The sequence below is a fragment of the Podarcis pityusensis genome (assembly GCF_964106645.2).
Source record: "Podarcis pityusensis genome assembly, chromosome: 7".
Lineage (NCBI taxonomy): Eukaryota > Metazoa > Chordata > Lepidosauria > Squamata > Lacertidae > Podarcis > Podarcis pityusensis.
The window spans coordinates 37,649,496-37,673,394 of NC_138031.1; the positions used below are offsets into that span (position 1 = coordinate 37,649,496).

General features: G+C 45.5%; 1 protein-coding gene across 1 annotated transcript; it reads right to left on the minus strand.

Annotated features, from left to right (window-relative positions):
• Nucleotides 1–344: 344 nt before the first annotated feature.
• On the minus strand, nucleotides 345–23,663 carry SDCBP (syndecan binding protein). Its single transcript, XM_081013609.1, has 9 exons — nucleotides 23,506–23,663; nucleotides 16,516–16,581; nucleotides 15,551–15,629; nucleotides 5,126–5,235; nucleotides 4,374–4,532; nucleotides 3,728–3,903; nucleotides 2,437–2,608; nucleotides 1,524–1,615; nucleotides 345–1,010 (listed from the first exon to the last, which is right to left on the minus strand). Exons 2-9 carry the CDS (start codon nucleotides 16,564–16,566, stop codon nucleotides 956–958), a joined length of 894 nt encoding a protein of 297 aa, XP_080869735.1. The 5' UTR covers nucleotides 16,567–16,581; nucleotides 23,506–23,663; the 3' UTR covers nucleotides 345–955.
• Nucleotides 23,664–23,899: the final 236 nt, after the last annotated feature.

A 23,899-nucleotide genomic window follows, 5' to 3' on the forward strand; every position in this document is an offset into this window, starting at 1 on the left:
CCAAAACTCCTCACCAGCAGACTGAAATGGCTATGTAATAGGGACCGGCAATGTAAACAACTTCAACCACTGTAGAAAGCTTTAAAGTCTTGAGCAGCAGCCTTCAAAGAAAATGCCAGTTGCCAAATAGCTGTACACAAACTAACTAAATTCAGAAAGGCAAGAAATTAAGGTAACACTCTTTCAAAAGTAAAATGAATTATGTTACTGTACATACTGTTCCAAGCTAGGATCCACACCTCAACATGACAGCTCACCCCCCTTTCCACTACTAATTAAGTTATTGGCTTTTGGCGGGGGAGAAATTTAGGGACCTTCATCAGTATAGTTAGAAAATGAAAACCTTGTTTTTCAGACTTTATTTCTGTTTAACATGGTTAAGGCAACATAATTTAAGCACATCAGAACAACTTGTAAAAGAGCAGCAGTAAGACAGAACCTAAATGCTCACCTGTGCTATTTAAAATGTCTATGGAATGATACGTTATGCTCAGTTTAACTGGCATGCTTTGTAAACATGGTTACTAAAATCAGCAGTTAACAAGCACTACAAGTCATAAATGTAAATATCCTTCCTAGCAGAAGGTAGTAGAAAAACTAATTCGTCTGAAAAAGTACAAAGGGCAGCAATGTGCTTGGATCACAGATAGCAAAAGACACAAGATACATTAGTTTTCATTCCAATGGCTTATACAAAGTGTTGAATTAAACAGTATAACCCTATGAAAAAGAGTTATACTGGTTTTTGTGAGACAAGTATAAGGCTACAAAACTCATAGTTTGAGCAAGGTAATATGTTGGATTGTGACATTCCCAGCCATAATAATGTAAATACTCAAGGCAGTATATCTGTTTTGGGCTTAAAGAAAGGCTCATGTGCAGAACGTAAAAGTTTAAGACTAAGTAGCCCATGTTTAGCGAAGTTCTCATTACAGATGCACCCAAAAACAGATTTCTAGACTTCAGGGATGGTGTGATCCATCAGGTTTTTCATAATGCTTGAAGCCATCCTGAAAATAATAATGAATCTTTAACAATGTGTAATAAGCAGATTAATTCCAAAGCTGCAAAAATATCGCAGCAAGGAGTGCAACACTGGAGTCATTTGTTACAAGGCACAAGACCATATGCTGTAAACTCAAAAGCTGAAGGCAAGCTTACTGCAGTAGCTTCTCAACCCATTTCCTGGCAGCAAAAGAAAAAACTAAGTTCTACAGTCCTTCACTCCTAGAATTAGTTTTAGTGCCAATAACACTTTAAAATCAATAGTGGTATGAAGCATTTATAAGCTTCATTCTAAGCTGAAATTTGCCTTTTCGTTTTGAAATTTCAGCAAGCAGCTTGACAAGAATAGTTAAAGATTTTCAGACTCTCTGCCACTGTTAGCCACATTTGTATAAGAGTTTAACACCACATGCATATTACATTTGTTGATATTTATTCTGAAGATCCTACAATCAAAGCATGCCTATTCTTTTAAGAGATTGTTAGTCTATTTAAATGGAGAAGTATTTTACACGTACCTCTTGATTATGTGTTCAAAAATTTGAGAAGGCATGATAGTGATGGTCACCACGTTTCCAGCTGATGTTAGTATGTCTGCAATTTGGGCATCCTATGAAGCAAGATAGAAAGTCATGAATTCTGACTTGAAACTTGGCACTTACGGATGTTATTGTGGATGTAGCTTCCACAATAGTTTTAATTGCTATTAGCTGTCTTAAGCACTATTGAGGTGATAAATTCTATACACATATACAGGTAGAGCTGGACTGAGGAATGTGTGAGACTTGATGTTGCTAAACTACAACTCCCAATACCCAAGACCACTAGCTATACCATCTGGGGCTGATGTGAGTCCTACATCATCTGGAGGGCCATAGGTTCCCCATTCCCTGAGGTAATAGATAATGTAAACAGCCCCTTTCATAAAAAGCTGGACTATCACCTATAGCAGACCCACAGCTTATCCCACTACTGCCATCATTGCCTTCATACTACATGCTACTGGTTCTTCCAAGCAGCAGAACAACTAGTAAGACAAAATTATGTGTTAATGTCATTAATAGGGAAGTGAATGTACAATTCTGTTTAATTTCCTTTCACTAGCCTGAGGAACCAGCAACTTTTTTGAAAGAAGACAGCCTGATCTATGCAGGTCTAGCAGCAAGAATACTTTGTAAGGCAAAATAATCAGGATGTTTTAGCTGCTGTTGAATCTCTCTTCCCCAGAGAACCATGGAATGTGGTTGAAGGTGCAATGACCCCTGACACACACTCCCAGGGACCACAGGATTGCAGGTCCTGTTTTCTATCAATCAAATAAATTTATATGGACAAGCTTTTGCATATGTCTTCTGCCCATTTAGAACAATATCACTCCGCTTTTCAAAATGCAATACTTGCTGAGTGTGTGTTATCTTGCATGTTACTCACCTTCAGGCCAATTACATTCTGACCATTTATTTCACAGATGTTGTGTTCTGTCAGAAGTCCATTTCTAGCAGCAGAACTGTCCTTTGCTATTGAAGTTATCTTTCCATTTTTGAATATAAAGCCAACATGCCCAGTACTATCCTTGTGCATGGTAATAGTTCGCTCAAAAGGCCTGTAAGAAAAACATTCATAGTTTATTGTTTGGAGTATTTACTTAATGTCCTACATCACTAACCTGTATCCAAAGGTATTAGGCTGTGTACACTTCCCAATTTTACGATTCTATGATTCTATGACACAGCAGTTTAAAGTAGATTCAGTAAATCCCAGTGTACATGCCTTTTATGTCATCCATGTGACACTGTCATCATCCAAGCAACAATCCAATCTGAATTCTCCCAATCTGTAGTTAATATATACAGTGGTACCTTGGTTCTCGAATGGCTTAGTTCTCGAACAAATTGGCTCCCAAATGCCATAAACAGGGAAGTAAGTGTTCCGGTTTGCGAACGTTTTTCAGAAGCCGAACGTCTTGACACGGCTTCCGCTTGAGTGCAGGAATCGGAAGTTGCACCTTGGTTTGCAAAAGGTTTCGGGAGTTGAATGGACTCCCGGAACGGATTAAGTTTGAGAACCAAGGTACCACTGTAATCCAATGTATAATCCAGACATACTGAAGCACATTGGGCAGTTGGGCTTTTTCGTGTGTGGTGTGTGTGTGCTGTTCTGCTGGGTGCTATCTATTGCCACACGTCCTACTTCTGTTAGCAAGGCACTACTCGGTAGGCTGCTGGCAGAGCCAGGTATGACCCATGAATTAAAAAAAAAAAAGTTTTATCAGGTGTTTTGTGTATATCTGGTATACTGGAAATAAAATTGGCCAAATGCACAGGGAACCAAATATCTGAACACATGCCCACAATGGACCTGAGTTTTCTGGAACTCAGGGAGGGTGGGTAAATATTAATTTCGGGGAGGAGACAACACATAGTACAAATCCCATCAAGCACCAGTCACTTGTGTGGACTGGAAAGCACTTGGGCAGATGAACGTGTACATGGAAAAATCAGATCTGTACATGGAAAAATCAGATCTGTGTGTGATCTATCGGCATATTAACACACCTTTGTGTGCACAACTTTAGGCCCTGACCTTAAGCTAGTCACACTAGGAAACTGAGGTTTGAAAAAAACCAACAAAAACCCAACACATTCAACTTCTAGGCACTCCTTAACAACTATGAAACCCCAAAGATGTCTAAGAAGGTGTGTAACATTTCTGGAGGGTTTACCTGTCACGGATGATCATTGAAATTCTCTCTCCAGGTGCTTGCTTCAGAATTTTGTGGGCTTTATCAGAGCTCCAACCTGCACAATTTTCGCCATTAATCTGCAGAACCTGGTCGCCAAACCGCAGGCCAACTAGTGATGATGGCGAGTTGGCCTGAACCAACTGGACAAAAATACCCTAAATACAAAGATACGTCCACATATGAAAGTAAATTAACATCCAGTATCTATCCAATGCATTTAGAGAAAACATGCAAGAGAAGCACAGTGAAAAACAGAACACATGCATCACATACACATTTGGCAACACCTACCATTAAAAGGGGGAGGGGTAGTTTTGGTTTAAATTAACATGCACATACATTTCATTTTATTCTAGAAATATAATTTGCATTTGTTTTTAAATGCAAAGTGTTTTATTATATTTTTACTTGCATATCTGTACAATATTTTATATGATTAACAGTTTTAACATGACCAAATAGAGAAATAAAAATAAACAGAACATTTAGTGAAACATGCAGATTCAGCCATAAAATTAACATCTGGATTAGCAATTACACAGCAACTTGACTGTGTTCAGCTCTAGATAGCTGAAATTAATGGGTCACTTTTTTATATTTAAAAAATCAGATTTATCATACATACATTGTCCACTGATTTAAGACGAAGTCCAATTTTTCCATCCTGATCTTTACACAGTATTACTTCACGGATTCCTTGCTTAATTTCCGCTCTGCGAACTCCAACATCATTTCCAGTTACTGGAGCCACCATGTAATTCACTGCAGAAGGGCTTGCAACAAGCTGAGAATTAGAAGACCTTAAAATAAGTCAACCTTAAAAACTGGCAGAATAAAGTCTCATTTATAGGCCTTTTCTTTAAATGGGACAAACCCATGAGCGACTTCAGGACAACAATTTTGTGCTTTATAAAGGTTATATTATTTTGGAATCCTTAGGATCACAGGTATTGATGGGAGCAGAATCCAACAAACTGGGTTCCCATTTCTCATTTGATGCACACCAACCTGCAGATTGGGGGTTTATTTCCAAATTGTTGGATTCCTTCAGCCCTGAAGCAAATTGGGAAATAATTCACTGCAACTAAAAACAAACAAAATATCTCCCACCTCTCCACTTTCCTCAAAGCTCTGGGTGATTACTTAGTCAGTTTGGTCTAGTTTCTCAGAAAAGCTGGGTAAATCTGGTGTGTGTTTTTTATTAAGGGCACAATCTGATTCAGGACTTGAATCACCCCAATTTGTATCATCATTTGGGGTACAGAGAAGATGCACACCCCTAATATTTCAGCTCTTGCTTTTATAATGTTCTTTTCTTTTATTTAAGCAAAACACAAGGAAACCTAAATTAGTCCTACTTATATGGTTGATACTTACCCCCTGAGAATTTACAGCAGGCACCATTGCCATGTTTCTTTGTATCTCTTCTTCATTTAGGCTTAGACCCATATACTGGGCAAGTTCGGGATACAGTTTGGGATACAAGTCTATAGAAAGTAAACAAAAATAATGTTAAACTATTACTATTATTTAGAGCCTGTTGAGATGATTCTTAATTTCACAGGTGAGAAGACAAGTATCAGACTGAAGCAATCTTATCCTCCCTTACAACATGCTGACAGTTACCACTGCACTTGGAGCTACTAGATTTACATATTGAAAGCTTATTAGGATCACTGACCAGCAACTCTCAGATTAGAAAACCCACATAAGGATTTTACAAGGTAGCCCGATGTCAGGGAACTGCCATCGGAAGGAAGGGAGGTGGAAGGGCTCACACAGGTTGGGAGAGACTCAGCAGCTGAAGAGGGAACCAGTAGGGGGAGAAGAGCTGAGCTGAGGGAAAGTGAGCAGGAGGGATGGCTCCGAGACACTTCCAGCGAAAACAGTGGGGAGGTTTCAGGACCTCCTGTAGGGACACCCACTCCTCGCCGGAAACTGTCACGCAGAGAGTCCAGAAGACGTGTTTCCGTTAAGGAGCTTTTATGTTGGAAGCGATTCCGAAAGCAACCACTGTCGGAATCTGCAAGCGACTGACAGAGCCATGTTTAAGGGGCTCCGTTACAGACAGAGGTTTGCAAACTTGACCAAACTCTGAGGGACTTGGATTTTACGCACAAGCAGCTCATCGTCCCATCACAGCATTCCGACAGTCTCTGTGAGCAGTTTGTGCAGGAGAAGGCATCATGAGCAACCCAGCCGGAACCGGAGAAGCAGGAGCTGGAGCGGGTCCAAGCCTGGAGGAAAGGTACCGGGCGTTGGAGGTCCAGCTAGCGCTGCAGACGGCGAGGCTCGAGGAGAGGAGGGCTCAAGATGCAGAGAAGGGGAAAGCCACCCAGCTCGCCAGAAAGTTGCCAGGATTGGTGCAGAAGTTTGGGGGGGAGGCCAAGGACTATCATGCCTTTAGGACAGAGATGCAATATGCCCTTAATCTGCAGTTTGATGACTTTCCCGACGAGGAATCGCGGGTGGCTTTTGTGATTGGGCATCTCGAAAAGGGGGCGAAAGACTGGGTGAGGCCCCTGATGGCAACAAACAATGACATCCTGAAGGATACGAGGAAGTTTTTTCGTGCAATGGATTTGATGTTTTCCAGCGATATTGAGCAGGGAGTGGTACGCAGACAGTTAATGGCGTGCAAACAGGGGAGCCGATCTGTGCGTGAGTACTGGACTGAGTTTACCATGTTGATCCATAAATTGGGGTGGGATCTATCGGCGGAACCCATTCAAATGCTCTTTGAAGAAGGGCTTGCTTCGGCGGTAAAGGATGAACTTTCCCGGGCGCCCAGGGCGGAGTCTATGGACCAGCTGACCAAATCAGCGCTGACCATAGGAGCGCGCCAAGAGGCAAGAGCCTTGGAGAGGCGGGAAGGGAAGGGGGAACGTTGGAGGGAGCTTCGCATTCCAGAGATTCCAGAGCCACCGTTCCCGCCGGGAGAGCCGATGGAAATTGGAACAGCGCGCGCGCGCGCAGTTTCAAAGCCCAGTGAAGAGCGGAAGAAGGAGGGAAAGGGCGCCAAGAAATGTTATCTCTGCCAACAGCCAGGTCATTTTGCCAGAGTCTGCCCCCAAAGAAAGGAATGGCAAGGAATGGCGGGAGCTGTTGGGGAGAGGGAGGAAAAGGTACCGGAGCAAGTAAAAGCCAACGCCTGGCTGCCACCGTCGGGGCACAGCAGCCAGGCCAAAGAGCAGTGAAAGTGCCCACGCCGGAACCTCCTAAACCCGCCCTAGTGATAGAGGTGTTACTAGAGCTGCCTAACGGACAGCCACTAAAGATAAAGGCGCTATTGGACTCAGGCAGCTCCTGCAATTTCATGAGTAAGGAGTTTGCTGCTGAGCACCAGATACAGACTATCCCTTTAGGTAACCCTTTGCAGGTGACCACGATCGATGGAAGGGAGCTGCTGGGAGGAGAAGTCAGCCAGCAGACCGTCCCAATGATAATGAGGGTAGCAAGACACACTGAGCTAATAGCGTTTAATGTGGCTACCTTGGGAGGAGCTCCCATTATTTTGGGGATGAGCTGGCTAGCGTTACATGATCCGCTAGTGGGCTGGCATCAGAGAGTGGTCTCCTTTGGGTCAGCACATTGTCTAGAACACTGCAAAGAGCGGGAGGCTCAAGGAGGGGCCAGAGCCACTCTAGCAGGGACGGAAGTAACGGAGAAGGGGAAGGTTCCCCAACAATACGCCGACCTGAGCAACGTCTTCAGCGAGAGGGAGGCAGACAAACTACCCCCACATAGGCCCTTTGACTGTCAAATCAATTTACTCCCTGGGGCACAGCTCCCTGTAGGCAAGCTGTACGCCATGTCAGACAGAGAGATGCAGGAGCTAAGGGAGTTCATTGACAAGAACCTGAAGAGAGGGTTCATCAGAGAGTCCAGGGCGGTGGGGGGCAGCCCAGTGTTTTTTGTGGACAAAAAAAACACGGACAAACCCAGGCTTGTAGTGGACTTCAGGGCCTTAAATGCAGTGTCAGAACCAGTGACTTTCCCGATGCCCAGAATTGATGACATTTTGACAAGGGTCAGGAAGGGAAAGATTTTTACTAAACTGGACCTGAGGGGGGCGTACAACCTGATACGAATAAGGAAGGGGGATGAATGGAAAACCACCATGTTCACCCCTTTGGGGGCATTTGAATATTTAGTTATGCCCTTCGGCCTACAAGGAGGCTCCGCGTGCTTTCAATCGTTTATGAACCACGTCCTGGGGCCTTTGCTTTACAAGAATTGTGTGGCCTTCTTAGATGACGTGTTAGTATATTCAGAGACTGAGGAGCAGCATGTAAAAGACGTCAGGGAAGTGTTGGGCAGACTGCAAGCCAATCAGCTGTGGGTGAAGCTAGAGAAGTGTCAGTTTCATGCCAAGGAGGTGGAATTCCTGGGGTACCGCTTGTCGGACAAGGGATTGGCCATGGATCCTGGCAAGGTCCAAGCGGTACTGGAATGGAAAACACCGAAAACAAGGAAGGATGTGCAAAGATTCCTTGGATTTGGAAACTTCTATCGGAAGTTCATCAGAAATTTTGCCCACTTGACGGCTCCCATTACGGACTGTCTCAGCAGTAAGAGGAAATTCGTTTGGACGGCGGAGGCGGAGCGAGCTTTTGAGGAACTGAAAAGGGCGTTCGCTTCGGAAGAACAGCTCCTGCATGTGGATTTACAAAAACCGATGCGAGTGGAGACGGACGCATCAGACCGGGCTGTGGGGGCGGTGCTTCTGCAGCCTGGGAAGGAGGAGTCAGAGTGGAGACCGTGTGCCTTTTTTTCGCGAAAGCTGAACAAATCTGAGAGGAACTACACGGTGTATGACCGAGAACTACTTGCCATTCATGAAGCGTTCAGGAGATGGAGGCATTTATTAATTGGGGCACAACATAAGGTGCAAGTGTGCACGGACCACAAGAACTTAGAGTATTGGAGAACGGCACGAGTGCTCAACCAACGGCAAGTGCGATGGGCCCAGGAGTTCTCCAAATTTCACTTTGAAATTTGTTATGTGCCAGGTCCAGAAAATGTTAGGGCGGACGCTCTCTCACGCAAACCTGAATATTTGGAAGGGGAGGGGGGACCCGAAGAGAGACATGTCATCCCAGAGGACCGCTGGGTGTGTGGGGCGGCATTGGTGGGGCAAAGAGAACTGGTAGAGGAAACAGAGAATGATGAATATGCCCAGAATAAGCTCAGAGGTCTTAGGGGTGAGGGAGAGGAACCAGGGGGTTTTGAGGAAAGAAATGGAGCGTTGTATTACAAAGGGGCACTGTATATCCCCGAAGGAGACTTAAGGGGGAGGGTACTCAAGCAGTTGCACGACAGCCCCACGGCGGGGCATTTTGGACAACACAAAACCATGTGGTTGGTCACCAGGGAATTTTTTTTTTTTTTTAATATAATCTTTATTAATTTTCCAAAAAAGATTACATTAAGAATCAAAGCTCAGGAACATAGAAACATACATCCAAAAAAAAAAGAAAAGAAGGAAAAAGAAAAAGAGGTTCACCTCTTTACACTTATTTTCAGTAACTTCTTTTCAGGACTTCCCCACGTCTCCTTCTATTGTTTCCCAACTCCAGTTTATTTATTCTAGCAAGTTTTTCCCCTAAACATCCTGTACCTTATTTTATTAAAATTACTTAACCCTAGTTTGATTAAATTCATTTTAATTATAAAATTATACTTTAATTCATTTGTTGTGCTAGCATTTTATTAACGTATACCCCTTAATCCTCTGTATAAGAGTAAAAGAACAGAAAAAAGATATAAGCATGTTTCTAAAAAAGAAAAGAAGATACCTTTCCTAAAATTGCCACCCTTTCCCCCCCACGGATTCCCCATTCTTATAAAATATTCTTTATTCTATAAAAATTAAAAGGTAGAAAGCAAAAAAAAACTTCAACCCCCTTCGGACTGTTAAGTCCCACCCTTCTCCCCCGGCTTCAATCCTTAATCAAAGTACATTTAATCCATCTTTCTAGCCTGGTGATCTCACGTCCGAGGCGCGCAAGTCTCTCACAGTTCCTTTCAGCCGATTTCTTCGAAAGTCTCTCATGCTTAACTCCCAGGATCGAAGACTTATTTTCTCAATGTTGGCGATGATTCTTTCAGTTAAACCTGTTTGCTTGTGTCCCATATTCCAACATTGTTTCATAAATCTATATGTCCCAAATAGTCCTGTTTTCACCTTAGTCAGTTTAGATTTCTTCTTAGCAGATCTTGGTCTCTCCTCTCCTTTATGTAGTGTCTCAGCCTTCCCTTTCTTCAGCTCCTTTTGCTTGGCAGGTGTCTTTTCCTCCTCAATCTTGGGTTCTTTCCCTTGTCCAGCTGCCTGTGTTTCAAACGATGAGTCCCTTTCCAAATCAGTTAGTGTATTTTCAGATAGCTTCGGGTCTGGTGGGCTCGTAGACAAAACAAGGCCTTTCTCATTCCTCTGTATCAAATTTCCCACAAGAGAGATCAGCTCTTTCAAACCAGCACGTATTTCCTGTATTCCTTGTTTTAGTTCCATTCTTGCAATGTCCAAGAGTCCCCTCTAGAGGGATTCTGGTTTTAATGATCTTTCCCTCTCCGATCCAAAAGTCAGACTTGTTTGTGTCGATCTTTCCTTATTTGTAATAATTTGTAGCAATTTAATCGGTTAAAGTTTCAGTTTTCAGTTCTTTCAACTTTGACAGCTAATTTGACAGCTGTCAAAAGTATCTATGTCTCAACAGGCTCTTAGCTCGGATTGCTCCCGGGCTTGAGTAGGGTGATACTTAATTTCAAACAAAATAATCTCTTGTCCTCCAGCACCTTAGCTTAGGTCTTTTAAATCCGTGAGGTCTGTATTTTTTATCCAATCTCACAAGTTTTCCCGCAACTTTAGTTGTCAAATCCTTGCTTGCACTGTTAACAATATGGAGGAGGCGGACTTCCCTTTTTTTTCATCTCCTCCGTTCGTACCAAATCCAATCCGAAAAATTTATAATCCAATTTTCAAATTACTCACGGGTTGTTGCTCTTAGTTTTGAGTCCAAATTTAACAGGAAGAAGTTAGCGCTGACTGAAGAATGGCATGCGGCTTCGCTCGGCAGGGGTAGCAGAAGACTCACAGCACCACGCCGCTCCCAGGCACCCGATCCTTAGCCTTTAAAAAGGCTCTTTCACGGGTCGGGGGGGCGCTTACGATGCCCGCCGAGTCACCATGTCCACGTACCCCGTGTACGTGGTTTGTGAGGGTCCCCGTGTCGCCGGCACGGTAAGACCCGATCCCCTGCTGAGCCGATTCCCTCCGGAGCTCGGAGGGAATCCGCCATTAGACAGACGCGCCAACCCGGAAGTCTTGGTCACCAGGGAATTTTGGTGGCCTAAGGTGAGGGAAGATGTACGGGAGTATGTAAGAGGGTGTGAGCAATGCCAGCGAGCCAAAGGGGAGAGGCGGGCGCCGGCGGGGCTATTAGAACCCTTACCAACCCCAGAACGACCTTGGGAGGCAGTGTCGATAGATTTTATGACTGATCTGCCGAAGTCCAAGGGGAAAACAGCCATCATGGTGGTGGTAGACCTACTAACAAAGATGTGCCACTTTGTAGCCTGTTCGCATGCAGTCACGGCGGAAGAGACAGCGAAGTTATTTGTAGAACACATTTTTAGGTTGCACGGGGTGCCGTTGAGGGTGGTCTCAGACAGGGGAAAACAATTTACTTCCAGGTTCTGGAGGAAGCTCATGAGCTTACTGCAGGTGGAGGTCAACTTTTCGACTGCCCGGCACCCTGAAACCAACGGGCAGGCGGAAAGAGCAAACGGTGTCCTCCAGCAATACCTGAGGATTGGATTGGATTGATCTTTATTACGGCCATTGGCCCGTCACACGACAGTTTCCCATACCAACATAATGTACTTGAACCTCCAAATTTAAAACCATCAAAACTTACAAAAAACAGACAAGAACCAAAGCAGAACAAAAACAAAAGACCAACATCATACGTTGCAATAAATTTGTAACATAACCATCACCATCTGCTCACAAATCAATAGAAGACATCAATGGTGATTCACCTAGTTACATCCTAAAACATAGATCATGGTTTAAAGGGATTTTCCGAGCCACACAGGAGTCCGTTTCTCTTCTTTAGGGATAGGACACTGATCAAGAATCTGGCAACCGTGAGTGATCTTAGGGGGTCATCATCATTTAATAGATATCTCAGTTTGGCTTCATTCGTATCATCGGCAATTCCCTTTAGATATTGGGCAAGAAACTTGCTCCTGGCCGATGAGTGAAAAGCACAGTCAAAAATTATGTGATGCAACGATTCCGGTGCCCCACAATTACAATCACATAAGAGCGATGTCTGTCCATTGGAGAATCTATTTCTCAGCATGTTCGATGGGAAGGTGTTGAATCTTGCCTTTACAAAGGCATATCTATGAGCCGAAGAAGTTAAGGAATTCAAATAGTTTGGGAGCCTTAAGAGGGGTGATAAACCAAGGTTTAGAGGTGAGCAGGTACCATTGCCCAAGACCATTTTCTGCTGCAAGTCCATCTCCTCTAGTTTACAGGTTACTGTTCTTTTAGCTGGAACTATGTCCTGCTCTAGTAATTTGGATGGGGAGATTCCCATTGCCGTTATTTTCAGCTGTAAATTTTTTACCCATGGGCTCTGGAAATCATCTCTCCACATACATTGTATCAAGTACAAGTTTGGGAGATTGTGCCATAGAGATAACCAGTGACAAAGTATGTGCTTCCACAGAGCGTTTTCCAGGGATACAGTATTAAGTTCCATGCGTAACGCTGTATTACTTACACAGTTGGGCAGTTTCAATATCCCTCTTAAAAACTGATTTTGAATAACCTCTAAGTGAGATAGATTGACAAAAGTCCCCCAAATTGAGATGGCATAGGCAATTGTCGGGATCACCTTGGCCTTGAAGACTTTCAACGCCGATGGGATATGAAGGGCCCCATCGGTGAAGAAGAATCGCAAGATCGCCAAGGAGATAGCTTTGGCTCTATTTGTAACATAGGCTACATGGGCCTTCCATCTAAGGTTATGTTGTAACCAAACTCCCAAGTATTGGAATCTATAGACTTGTTCGATGACTCTCCCATCAATTCTCCAATTATGGAGTTTCCGGCTCTTTGAGAAAATTAGGATCTTAGATTTTCCATAATTAATTGTAAGGGAATTTGCGTTACAGTACGATCCAAAAATTTTTAAGGCCCTCCTGAGACCTACTCTAGAAAAGGAAAGGATGACTGCGTCATCCGCATACAGTAACAAAGGGCAGCGATAAAGTGCTAGGCGGGGTGCATGAATCCTTTCTTGAGCCTCTATTAGGGGAGTCCTCATATCGCTTATGAACAAGTTGAACAGGAATGGAGCCAATATACAACCCTGTCGGACACCTCTGTTAATGGGAATTGGATTGGTGAGATCACCGTCCGGGGTGAGTCTCACTCTAGCCGCTGAGTTCTCATGGAGTTTGATTATTAGCCAGAGAAGCCTTCTGTCGATGCCCCAGCGGGAGAGTTTTTCCCAGAGGATGCTCCTGGGGATACTATCGAATGCTGCCTTTAGGTCAATGAATGCCACACAGAGTTGGCCACCCTTTGGGGTGGAATATTTCCAGGCAAGATGCTGTAAAATTAGAATATGATTAATTGTTGACTGTTTTGGGCGGAATCCAGCTTGTTCGGGCCCAATTAATTTTTTCTCTTCGGCACATTGGTTAAGTCTGTTCACAATACCTGAGGTGTTATGTCAATGACAGAGAGAATGACTGGGTAGAGAAGTTGGCGCTGGCGGAATTTGCCTACAACAATGCAGAGAATGTGTCCACAGGGATGAGCCCCTTCTTGGCTAATTATGGGTGTCATCCCAGGGCATTCCCAGGGGGAGGAGGGGAGAGATGGAGCGTCCCGGCAGCCGAGCATTTTGTAGAAGAAATGGAAGCAATCCATCGTCAGCTCCAACTCAACTTAGAAAGGGCAAAGGAAGAATACAAGAGGCAGGCAGACAAGAACCGAAGGGAAGGTGAAACCATAAGGGTGGGAGATCGGGTGTGGCTGTCAACCCAAGGGTTGCCGTTCAAAGGAGGTTGTAAGAAATTAAGACCCAGGAGGTTGGGTCCCTTTGAGGTCATTCAACAAGTCAACCCAGTGGCTTTCAGGCTCCGGTTACCCAACCACATGAAACTGCACCCAGTATTTCACAGGTCGTTACTGTCACCGTATGAGGGGGGACGAGAAGGGATGTCCACTCGGGGACCGATCATAGAAGAAAGGGAATGCAGCAGCCATGTGGCAGAAATCCTCGACGCCAGGTGGAAGGGGGATCAGGTGGAGTATTTGGTAGCGTGGGAAGGAGAACCGGAGTCAGAAAACACTTGGGTAATGGCAGAAGATATCAATGACGAGGTATTGATAGAAACGTTCCATCAAAGGTTCCCAAGGAAACCTCAGCCTGTGGAGAGGTTCCGGAGGGAATACTTTGGGACCACCGATGAGGAGGAGGAGTTGGAAGGATTCACGGATTCGGAAGGGGAAGGGGAGATGGACTCTGAGGAGGAGGAGGAGTACTTCGAGACCAGGAACCGCAACAGGTGGAGAGAAGTGTTCGAGACATCGGAAGGTGAAGGAAGTTCCTTCCGGGGTTTTGCCTCCTCACCGCCCATAGAGGAGGGGGCGGGAGGGGGTGAAGGGGGCCCTGGAGGGGAGGTGGATGTCAGGGAACTGCCATCGGAAGGAAGGGAGGTGGAAGGGCTCACACAGGTTGGGAGAGACTCAGCAGCTGAAGAGGGAACCAGTAGGGGGAGAAGAGCTGAGCTGAGGGAAAGTGAGCAGGAGGGATGGCTCCGAGACACTTCCAGCGAAAACAGTGGGGAGGTTTCAGGACCTCCTGTAGGGACACCCACTCCTCGCCGGAAACTGTCACGCAGAGAGTCCAGAAGACGTGTTTCCGTTAAGGAGCTTTTATGTTGGAAGCGATTCCGAAAGCAACCACTGTCGGAATCTGCAAGTGACTGACAGAGCCATGTTTAAGGGGCTCCGTTACAGACAGAGGTTTGCAAACTTGACCAAACTCTGAGGGACTTGGATTTTACGCACAAGCAGCTCATCGTCCCATCACACCCGAGGACTGCCTTTAAAGAAAAAAAAAACTTTTTCAAAAAAGTTAATAGCTGCTTCAAGCGGCCACAAAGCACAGCTGATGCCAGGTATGTTGAAAATAGGGTTTCATATGCCACTGGGAGCAGTGACATACCTTCCCTCCCAGGAACAACATATGCAAAAAAAAAAAACCTACCCTGTCATCACATCCCAATGCTCCCAGGGGCAATTGAGGCTCCCATTGTGAATATGTGCAGCAGCAGCTAGACTTTCTAGCCACTTGGAAAGGGTATTATAGGTAAGAAGAAGACAACATTCATTAAAAGGCAGTCCTCAGGCTGCTTCATAAGTACTTTTAAACAATACTGTGCAGGGTTCCCCCCTCCCAAAAAAATAATTTCACACATTTAATGCAGGAGGAGGATGGAACAGAAATCCTTATGAACACATGCAAAAGTAACCCATACAGATTTAGACTGACAAGCACCCAACTCCATTTAATTCTCTTTAAAGCAATTATCTTTATACAGCTTATCCTTATCATTTCCAGAGATCAATAAAAACCTTTCAGTGAAATAAACCAGTGAAATAGTTTAGCTAGAACTTGTGTTATGTCAATTGACTTTTGTTAAAGTTGTATTTTTTTGTGCAATACATATTTAGCTTCTGCTACCTCATATTTTCTTAGCACTAAAGTAACTTACTTCCATGTTGAAGGGCGGGTGCTGAGGCTTCAGATAAAAATGCTGGATTGGCTGGGTTTGAAGCAAAAGATGTCTGTGCCTGCACAGGAAGATAAAGTAAAAAAACACTTTATAAAGTTTATAAACAGACATAATTCTATAATACAAGAGGCATGTGGGTTGCAGAGCCAAAAACTTTTAATTATGCCTTTAGGTTACATAAATATATATTTAGTTACAAACCAATATGTTCCAGTTGTTAAAAGTAACAAGTTACATTACAACGTTTGCTTGCTCACAAAAATATGTGAATTTCAAAATGGGGAACTTATTTTCAAAACAATTTTCTAACCTGTTTAGGAGTAACTTTGTTTGAGGAGTGGGACTTAATAATGCGGAGGAAACACACGCCTTATTCTATAATAGCTACTTTTATCAAAACACATATTGAATGTGCACTACAAATACTTTTATTCTTTAATCCTTTGCTTTACTTCTAGTTTCCTTAATACAAATTTGGAAATTTATCTGATAAATAAAAACAGATCAGGCTCTAAAGAACTATACTAAAGAATTAGTTCCATACACCTAAGAGACTTTGGATTTGTGACCCATTGTGCATGGTAAAGTTACTTTTCAAACAGAGTGAATTTCAAGGCAATTTGTGACAGTGTTTGGAACAGCAGCAAAAATAATTCAAGTATTACATCAGAAAGGTTCACAGGGTGCCTGCATATCCATCCATCCATCCATCCACACACACATACTTGGAGAGGCCTAAACTACCGGAGCTCACACTTAGTATAATTATTATAACAGCAGAAACTATGCACATAATTAAAAGATAATCTTTATACAAGAATATATTTTTATGTGCTGGTCTAGAATATACAGAAAGATGTTTTTCAGAAATAGAATTTTCAAATGGTTACTGTTTTGACCTTCAGCAAACATTGGTTTCCCCCATAAAATATACTTTGACATACCTGAATTACTTTGTCCACCTTCAGATCCTCCAGGGAAGGATACAGCGACATTTTCACAGAATTAGCCTGAAAGAAATAAAACAAAAAGTCTTAAAATGAATGAGGAAGTAGCACTTATATGCAAGTTGGGTACAGAATTGCCTAGCATAGCTTTATGTTTTTAATCCCTCAGAAATTTTTACCTGATGCTGAAAAAACTAACTTTTTACAAGTCATATCTGTGCACCATGCAAATTACAGCACAATTCCATGCAAACTTGCTCAAAAGCAAGTTCAGCAATATACAACAGATTTTACTAGCAGGTAAACATCAATATGACTGCAATGTTACCTATGCTTTATAGCACAAGGAACTTGCATGGCACACAGGACAGTCTTGACAGACACAGGGGAAATAGCCTTTCCATTCCTTGCAATACCCTCTTATGCTGTCTCTATGCATACCAATATGCTTTCACACTGACAGAAGTACAGTGGTACCTCTGGTTGCGAACGGATGCATTCCAGAGGCCCGTTCGCAACCTGAAAGGAACGCAACACGCGTCTGTGCGTGCGCATGTCGCGATTCGCCGCTTCTGCGTGTGACGTCATTTTGCGCATCTGCGCATGCGATGAAACCCAGAAGTAACCCTTTCCGGTACTTCCAGGTCGCCACGGGACACAACCTGAAAACGCTCAACCTGAAGCAAACGTAACATGAGGTATGACTGTATGGAGAAAGTAAGGCTCTCTTGTATCCATTGGGATTCCTTCACATGCATGTTATGCACCTGCACTTGAGTAAATTGAGCCCCAGTTTTTTTAATTTATAGTTGGTTATCCTATCCTAGAATGAATATCACACTAGAAACATGCACTTTCCTTTACAATATCTAATGCAAATATGCAGCTCTTCAGCAGTCCAACAGAAATCAGATGTTCTGAGTGCTAGTCACCATTCGTAGTCACAAATGTATCTTGCAGAAATCTTATCAGTTGTAATTGATGAAAGAGTACTGAAAGAGCATTGGGGAGGCTGAAATTTGTTTTAAAACACTATTTTACAGTTCAGGTTGTTATCTTTTCCCATCTACCCCACTAGAAAGGAATATTTGATTGCATACTGGAATCCTCACTTTCCCAATAGTAGCCAAGGTTGTCAATTTGAGCTACAAATGAATCCATGTTTTTACTGGGTTAATTTTACAGATTCCCTCCTCTCCATCTTTTCATCCAATACAAACTGACTGCTGTGGGAGTCAAAGGGACAGTATAATAGATGTGAACTAATAATTCCAAAACCTTTGATGGGGGAATAATGTGTTGAGATTCCTGCATTGCAGGGGCTTGGACTGTCTGGATCCAACTCTACAATTCTATGATTCTATTATTCTCTCTTTCTACTTTTGTACTTTTTCCTGGATAAGTTTTACAACCATTTATTAGGAAGTATTATTCCTCCCCTTTCCCTATTAGGTAAAGGTAAAGGGACCCCTGGCCATTAGGTCCAGTCGTGACCGACTCTGGGGTTGCGGCGCTCATCTTGCTTTATTGGCCGAGGGAGCCGACGTTTGTCCTCAGACAGCTTCCAGGTCATGTGGCCAGCATGACTAAGTCGCTTCTGGCGAACCAGAGCAGCGCACGGAAACGCTGTTTACCTCCCCGCCGGAGCAGTACCTATTTATCTACCGTATTTTTCGCTCTATAGGACGCACTTTTTCCCCTTCAAAAATGAAGGGGAAATGTGTGTGCGTCCTATGGAGCGAAGACGCCATAGCCCCGCTACCCTCTCCCGGCTGGAGAGGTGACGCGCGGCTATGGCAGGAGCCTCTACAGCCGCACGTCACCTCTCCAGCTGGGAGAGCGCACGCGGGGCTAAAGAAGCCCCCCCGCGACCCTCTCCCGGCTGGAGAGGTGACGGGCGGCTATGGCTGGACCCTCTATAGCCACGCGTCACCTCTCCAGCCGGGAGAGCGCGCGGGGGGCAAAAGAAGCCCCCTACGACCGTCTCCCGGCTGGAGAGGTGATGCACGGCTATGGCTGGAGCCTCTATAGCCGTGCGTCACCTCTCCAACCGGGAGAGCGCGCGCGGGGCAAAAGAAGCTATAGCCCCGCGACCCTCTCCCGGCTGGAGAGGTGACGCGCGGCTATGGCAGGAGCCTCTATAGCCGCGCGTCACCTCTCCACCCGGGAGAGCGCGCGCGGGGCAAAAGAAGCCATAGCCCCGCGACCCTCTCCCAGCTGGAGAGGTGACGCGCGGCTATGGAAGGAGCCTCTATAGCCGCGCGTCACCTCTCCACCCGGGAGAGCGCGCGCGGGGCAAAAGAAGCCATAGCCCCGCGACCCTCTCCCAGCTGGAGAGGTGACGCGCGGCTATGGAAGGAGCCTCTATAGCCGCGCGTCACCTCTCCAGCCGGGAGAGCGTGCGCGGGGCAAAAGAAGCCCCCTGCGATCCTCTCCCGGCTGGAGAGGTGACGCGCGGCTATGGCTGGAGCCTCTATAGCCGCGCGTCACCTCTCCACCCGGGAGAGCGCGCGCGGGGCAAAAGAAGCCATAGCCCCGCGACCCTCTCCCAGCTGGAGAGGTGACGCGCGGCTATGGAAGGAGCCTCTATAGCCGCGCGTCACCTCTCCAGCCGGGAGAGCGTGCGCGGGGCAAAAGAAGCCCCCTGCGATCCTCTCCCGGCTGGAGAGGTGACGCGCGGCTATGGCAGGAGCCTCTTTAGCCACGCGCCACCTCTCCATCTGGGAGAGCGCGTGAGGGGCTAAAGAAGCCATAGCCCTGAGACCCTCTCCCAGCTGGAGAGGTGACGCGCGACTATGGCAGCAGCCTCTCCGCTGCGCCTTTCCGCTGCTCCCTGACCTGCTCTTTGGGGCTGGTGGTTGGCTTCCCCCCGCCAGCCCCAAAGAGCAGGTTGAAAGGAACCTGAAGCCTGGAGAGCGAGAGGAGTTGGTGCACACCGACCCCTCTCGCTCTCCAGGCTTTCAAGGTAGCCGCATGAACGCACCTTAAACGGCACCTTGTTTTAGAGCGGGAAAACAAGAGGGGGAAAATTCTCCCCCTCTCTGCGCAGCGCCTCCTGCCGCTTCGCTGAAGGGGCGCTGGGCAGAGAGGGGGAGAATTTTTTTTCTTGTTCTCCCCCCTCTAAAACAAGGGGCGTCCTATTGTCCAGTGCGTCCTATGGTGCGAAAAATACGGTACTTGCACTTTGAAGTGCTTTCGAACTGCTAGATGGGTAGGAGCAGGGACCGAGCAACGGGAGCTCACCCCGTCGTGGGGATTTGAACCACTGACCTTCTGATCGGCAAGTCCTAGGCTCTGTGGTTTAGCCCACAGCACCACCCGCGTCCTCCCTTTCCCTATTAGGTTGGAGCAAAAAGAGAGTTGCCCTCAACATGCCCCAGGATATGGACAAATATTGGCTTGGTTTACTTGGTTCAATTAACCTTACTAACAACTTATGTTTGAAAAGAAACACAAAAAATTCACACTAAAAGCCAAGCTTCTAAAATATTTCAGGATTTGCATGTAACCTAGGAGATAATTAGCCAGTAGCTAGATGCTTGGATTATGTGCGCGCTCACCCCGCCCGCCCCCACAAGAGACCTTGGAAGTTGTTTAAAAACACAATATTAGAAGCTCAATATTAGAAGCTGCAAATCAAGAAATGTGCCACAAGGACCAAGAGGATGCCAGCACGCTTAGAGCCAAGAAGGCTTCCTTCAAAAAATGGAAGTATCGTCCAAATTAAGAGAACAAAAAGGAACACAAACTTTGACCAAAAAAGTGCAAGCAGACAAAAGGTTCTTAAAACATATTAGTAGCAGGAGAGTCTAGGGAGGTGGTGTGCTACAGAAGGATAGTAAGACTGCAGAGAAGCTGAATGAACTCTCTGCATCTGTTTTCACAATGCAAGATATATGACAGATCCCAGTGCCTGAACTAACTTTTACTGAAGGCAAGTCTGAGGAACTGAGGCAGATAATGGTGACGAGAGATGAAGTTCTTGCCCTTACTGACACAATAAAAAGTGACAAATTGCTGGGTCTGGATGGCATCCAACCAAGAGTTCTCAAATAACTCAACTGTGAAATTGCTGATCTTCTAACAAATGTATGCAATTTATTCCTCAGATCAGCCTCCATTCCTGAGGACTGTAGTCAATGTAACACTTTTTAAAAAAACAGATTGGGCAGGGAGAGAGGATCCTAGAAATTAAAAGCTAGTTACACCCAAAAACTGGTGTAAAATACTGTTAAAGATAAAATAACCAAGCATGCTGAAGAACAAACCTTACTGAAACAAAGCCAGCATGGCTTGTGCAAGGGTGAGTCCTGTCTAACATATGACAATTCTTTGAGAGCATCAACAAGCATGTAGATAGAGGTGATCTGGTTGATGTTGTGTACTTGTACTTTCAAAAAGCTTTTGACAAGTCACCTCACCAAATATTCCTGGTTAACAGTTGTTTAATAAAAGGAGAGGTCATCCTAAACATCAATAATTGGTTAAGTAGCAGGAACCAGAGAGTAGGAATAAATGAAGAATTCTCGAAATGGAGAAGTGTAGAAAGTGGGAGTCCTTCAAGGGTCAGTATTGGGACGTATGCTTTTTAACTTATTCATAAACAATCTAGAGTAAGGAGTGAGCAACACAGTGGCCAAGTTTGCTGATAACACTGAATTGTTCAGGATTGTTAAAACAAAAAGACATTGTGAAGATCTCAAAAGAGAATCTCTCCAAACTGAATGAATGGGCAGTAAAATAGCAAATTCAATTCAATATAAACAAGTGTAAAGTGTCAGGGCAAAAAACCTTAAGTTTCACATATATGCTCATGGGGTCTGAACTTGCAGCGACTGATTAGGAACAAGACCTTGAGGTCACAGTAGATAGCCTGATGAAGATGTCAACCCAGTGTGCAGAGGCCATGAAAAAAGCAAATTCCATGCTAGGGATCATTCGGAAAGAAACTGAAATTAAAACTTCCAATATCATAGTGCCATTATACAAATCTATGGTGTGACAACATTTGGAATACCGTGGACAGTTCTGGCCGCCTAACCTGAATCAAGTAATCAGTAAAACAGTAGAGTTGGGAAAGGTTCAGAAAAGAGCAACTGAAATGATCAAGGAGGTGGAGTGACTCCCCTTTGATAAATGGTTGAAGCATATGGGACTTTTTAGAGAAAGGTTGAGCAGAAATGACGTGAAGGAGATGTTTACTAAAAATTATACATGGTATGGAGAAAGTGAATGCAGAAAATGTTTCCTCGTTCTCTCATATCACAAGAGTGCATGCATATTCAGCATAGATAATCTACTTCTTCATGCAACACAGTTAAACTATGGAACTCACTCCCACAAGAGACAGTGATGCCCATCAACTTGGATGATTTTAAAAGAAGACTGGACAAATTCATGGAGAATAAGATTACCAATGTCTACTAGCCATGATAGCCATGCTCTGCCTCCAAAGTCAGAGGCAGTGATGTTTCTGAATATCAGTTGCTACAGGATGGGAAAATGCTTTTGTGGCCAGGTCCTGCTTGCAGGTTTCCCACAGGCATTTGGTTGGCTGCTGTGAGAGAAAGATGCTGGATTTCACGTATTTTAAAAAATGACTGAACAAATACAGCCAAAGTGTCAATTTATATCGAGAGAGAAAAAGTGGGGTTATGGGCAGGAGAAAAGTCTGCCAAAATATGAAATACAACTTCATTCAAAAAGACTGTGTGTGTATTTCATCTAAGTATACATTTGGAACAGATGGCACAGATGCTCTAAAGCTGCAATCCTGAACACGCATACTAGAAAGTTAGCCTAACTGAAAACACACTTTCACATATAGGACTGTGTTAGATAGAATTCAAAAAGAAAACAATTCCCATTCATTTTTCCAGAGGGGTAGTTGTGTTAGCCTGCTGCACTAAACCCAACAAGGAGTCTCGTGGCAATCAAATGTATTATGGCCTAAGCTTTTGTGGACTATAGTCCATCCCATCAGAATGCAACATCCACTAAATTCAACATCTCTGATAAAATGGCCTGTGGCTCATGAAAACTTATGCCACAATAAATCTGTTAAGTTTTCAAAATGTCTCAAGACTTTGTTTTGTTGTCGTCGTTGTCACATCTGTGTGGGGTACACAGACGCAAATGAAGAACAAGGTGTATTAAATACTGTAGCGCAAAATAAAGGTTTGATGGATCCCTGTAGGGTTTGCTGTGAATATCAAAACAGATCCCGACTTTCAGAGGATGTAAATCACATGAGTGGAAAGACCGCTGCGCCACTCACAGAAATAGGACTACATACTTCCTTCTCCCACCTTTAAAGTAAACAGTGTACGTAACGAAACCGAGTCTTGCTTCCTCCGCCGACCTCAACTTCGCTCTCTGAGCCAAAAGACAACCCTCCCCGTCCCCGCGCTAAACCCCCTGCCCTTTATTGGCCCGATTCCTCCCCTCCGATTTCAACCTTGTTCCCCGCCCCTCGAGGGAGACGGAGGTCCGCGTGGGCCGCCCGCCCTCCTTCCCTCCCACGGCAACGCCGATCAAAAGCCCGGGAGCCCCGCCAAGCTGCTGCTCCCCCTTCGCCCTCGCGAGACTCAGGGGAAAGGGGCTCGCTTCCGACGAGGCTTCCCGCCCCGCCACCCCCGCCGTTACGGGAGGGGGGGGCGCAAAACACCCGCGCAGAAACCAGGGGCGTCGCCTCCCCAAGCCCTTTTTCGGAGCATACGGAGAGCGCGCTCCCCAGGACCCGCCCCGCTCAGCCGGAGCCAGAGGGGAGGGGGCTGTTTCCGTCTCAAGCGAGCCTGGCCGAAGCCCCCGCGCCGCTTTACCGAGGGAGGGAGACGCTGCTGCCCCCTCAGCGCCATTCAGGGCCCCCTCCCCGGCCCAGCCGCCAAGGGAGAACAGAGGGCCCGGCCCAGCCTGCTTCAGGCCTCTCGCCCGCCCCGCTTCTCCCGCGTCCTCCCCCGACGGTGTCCTAACAGACGAGAGGCTCACCGAACGAGTCGAGGGCGACGGCTTCTATTCCCGGACCGTTAAGCGCAAGGCTGGCTGTGAGGCGGAGGCTCTTGCTTCGGGTCCTGGCGTTTCCTCTATGAAGAGGAGGCGGCGTCGGGCGAAACACAAGCCAGCTGGCGGAGAGTCCTGCGCGCATGCGCCACCAGCGGCGGGAGGGGGGCGGGATGGTGGTTGTCTTAGGCAGGCTTGTTTGATCTGGCCTGCTCGGCTCAGTGGGGCACCCCCACCACCCCCTCCCCCAGCACAAGTCAGCTATCTCGAAGCACGGGACTCGCGTTGTGTATGTGTCTTAGGGCAAGGCTGGCCCAAGACATTTTGGCACAATTGCAGCTCCATCCCCGCCAGGGAAGAAGGGGTGAGGAATCGGGAACAA

Coding starts and splice junctions, on each gene's coding strand:
- SDCBP (XM_081013609.1), bottom strand. CDS start 16,566: ATGTCGCTGTATCCTTCCCTGGAGGATCTGAAGGTGGACAAAGTAATT. Junction 15,630..16,515: donor AGGTGGACAAAGTAATTCAG/GTATGTCAAAGT, acceptor CTTCCTGTGCAG/GCACAGACATCTTTTGCTTC. Junction 4,533..5,125: donor CTGCTGTAAATTCTCAGGGG/GTAAGTATCAAC, acceptor TCTAATTCTCAG/CTTGTTGCAAGCCCTTCTGC.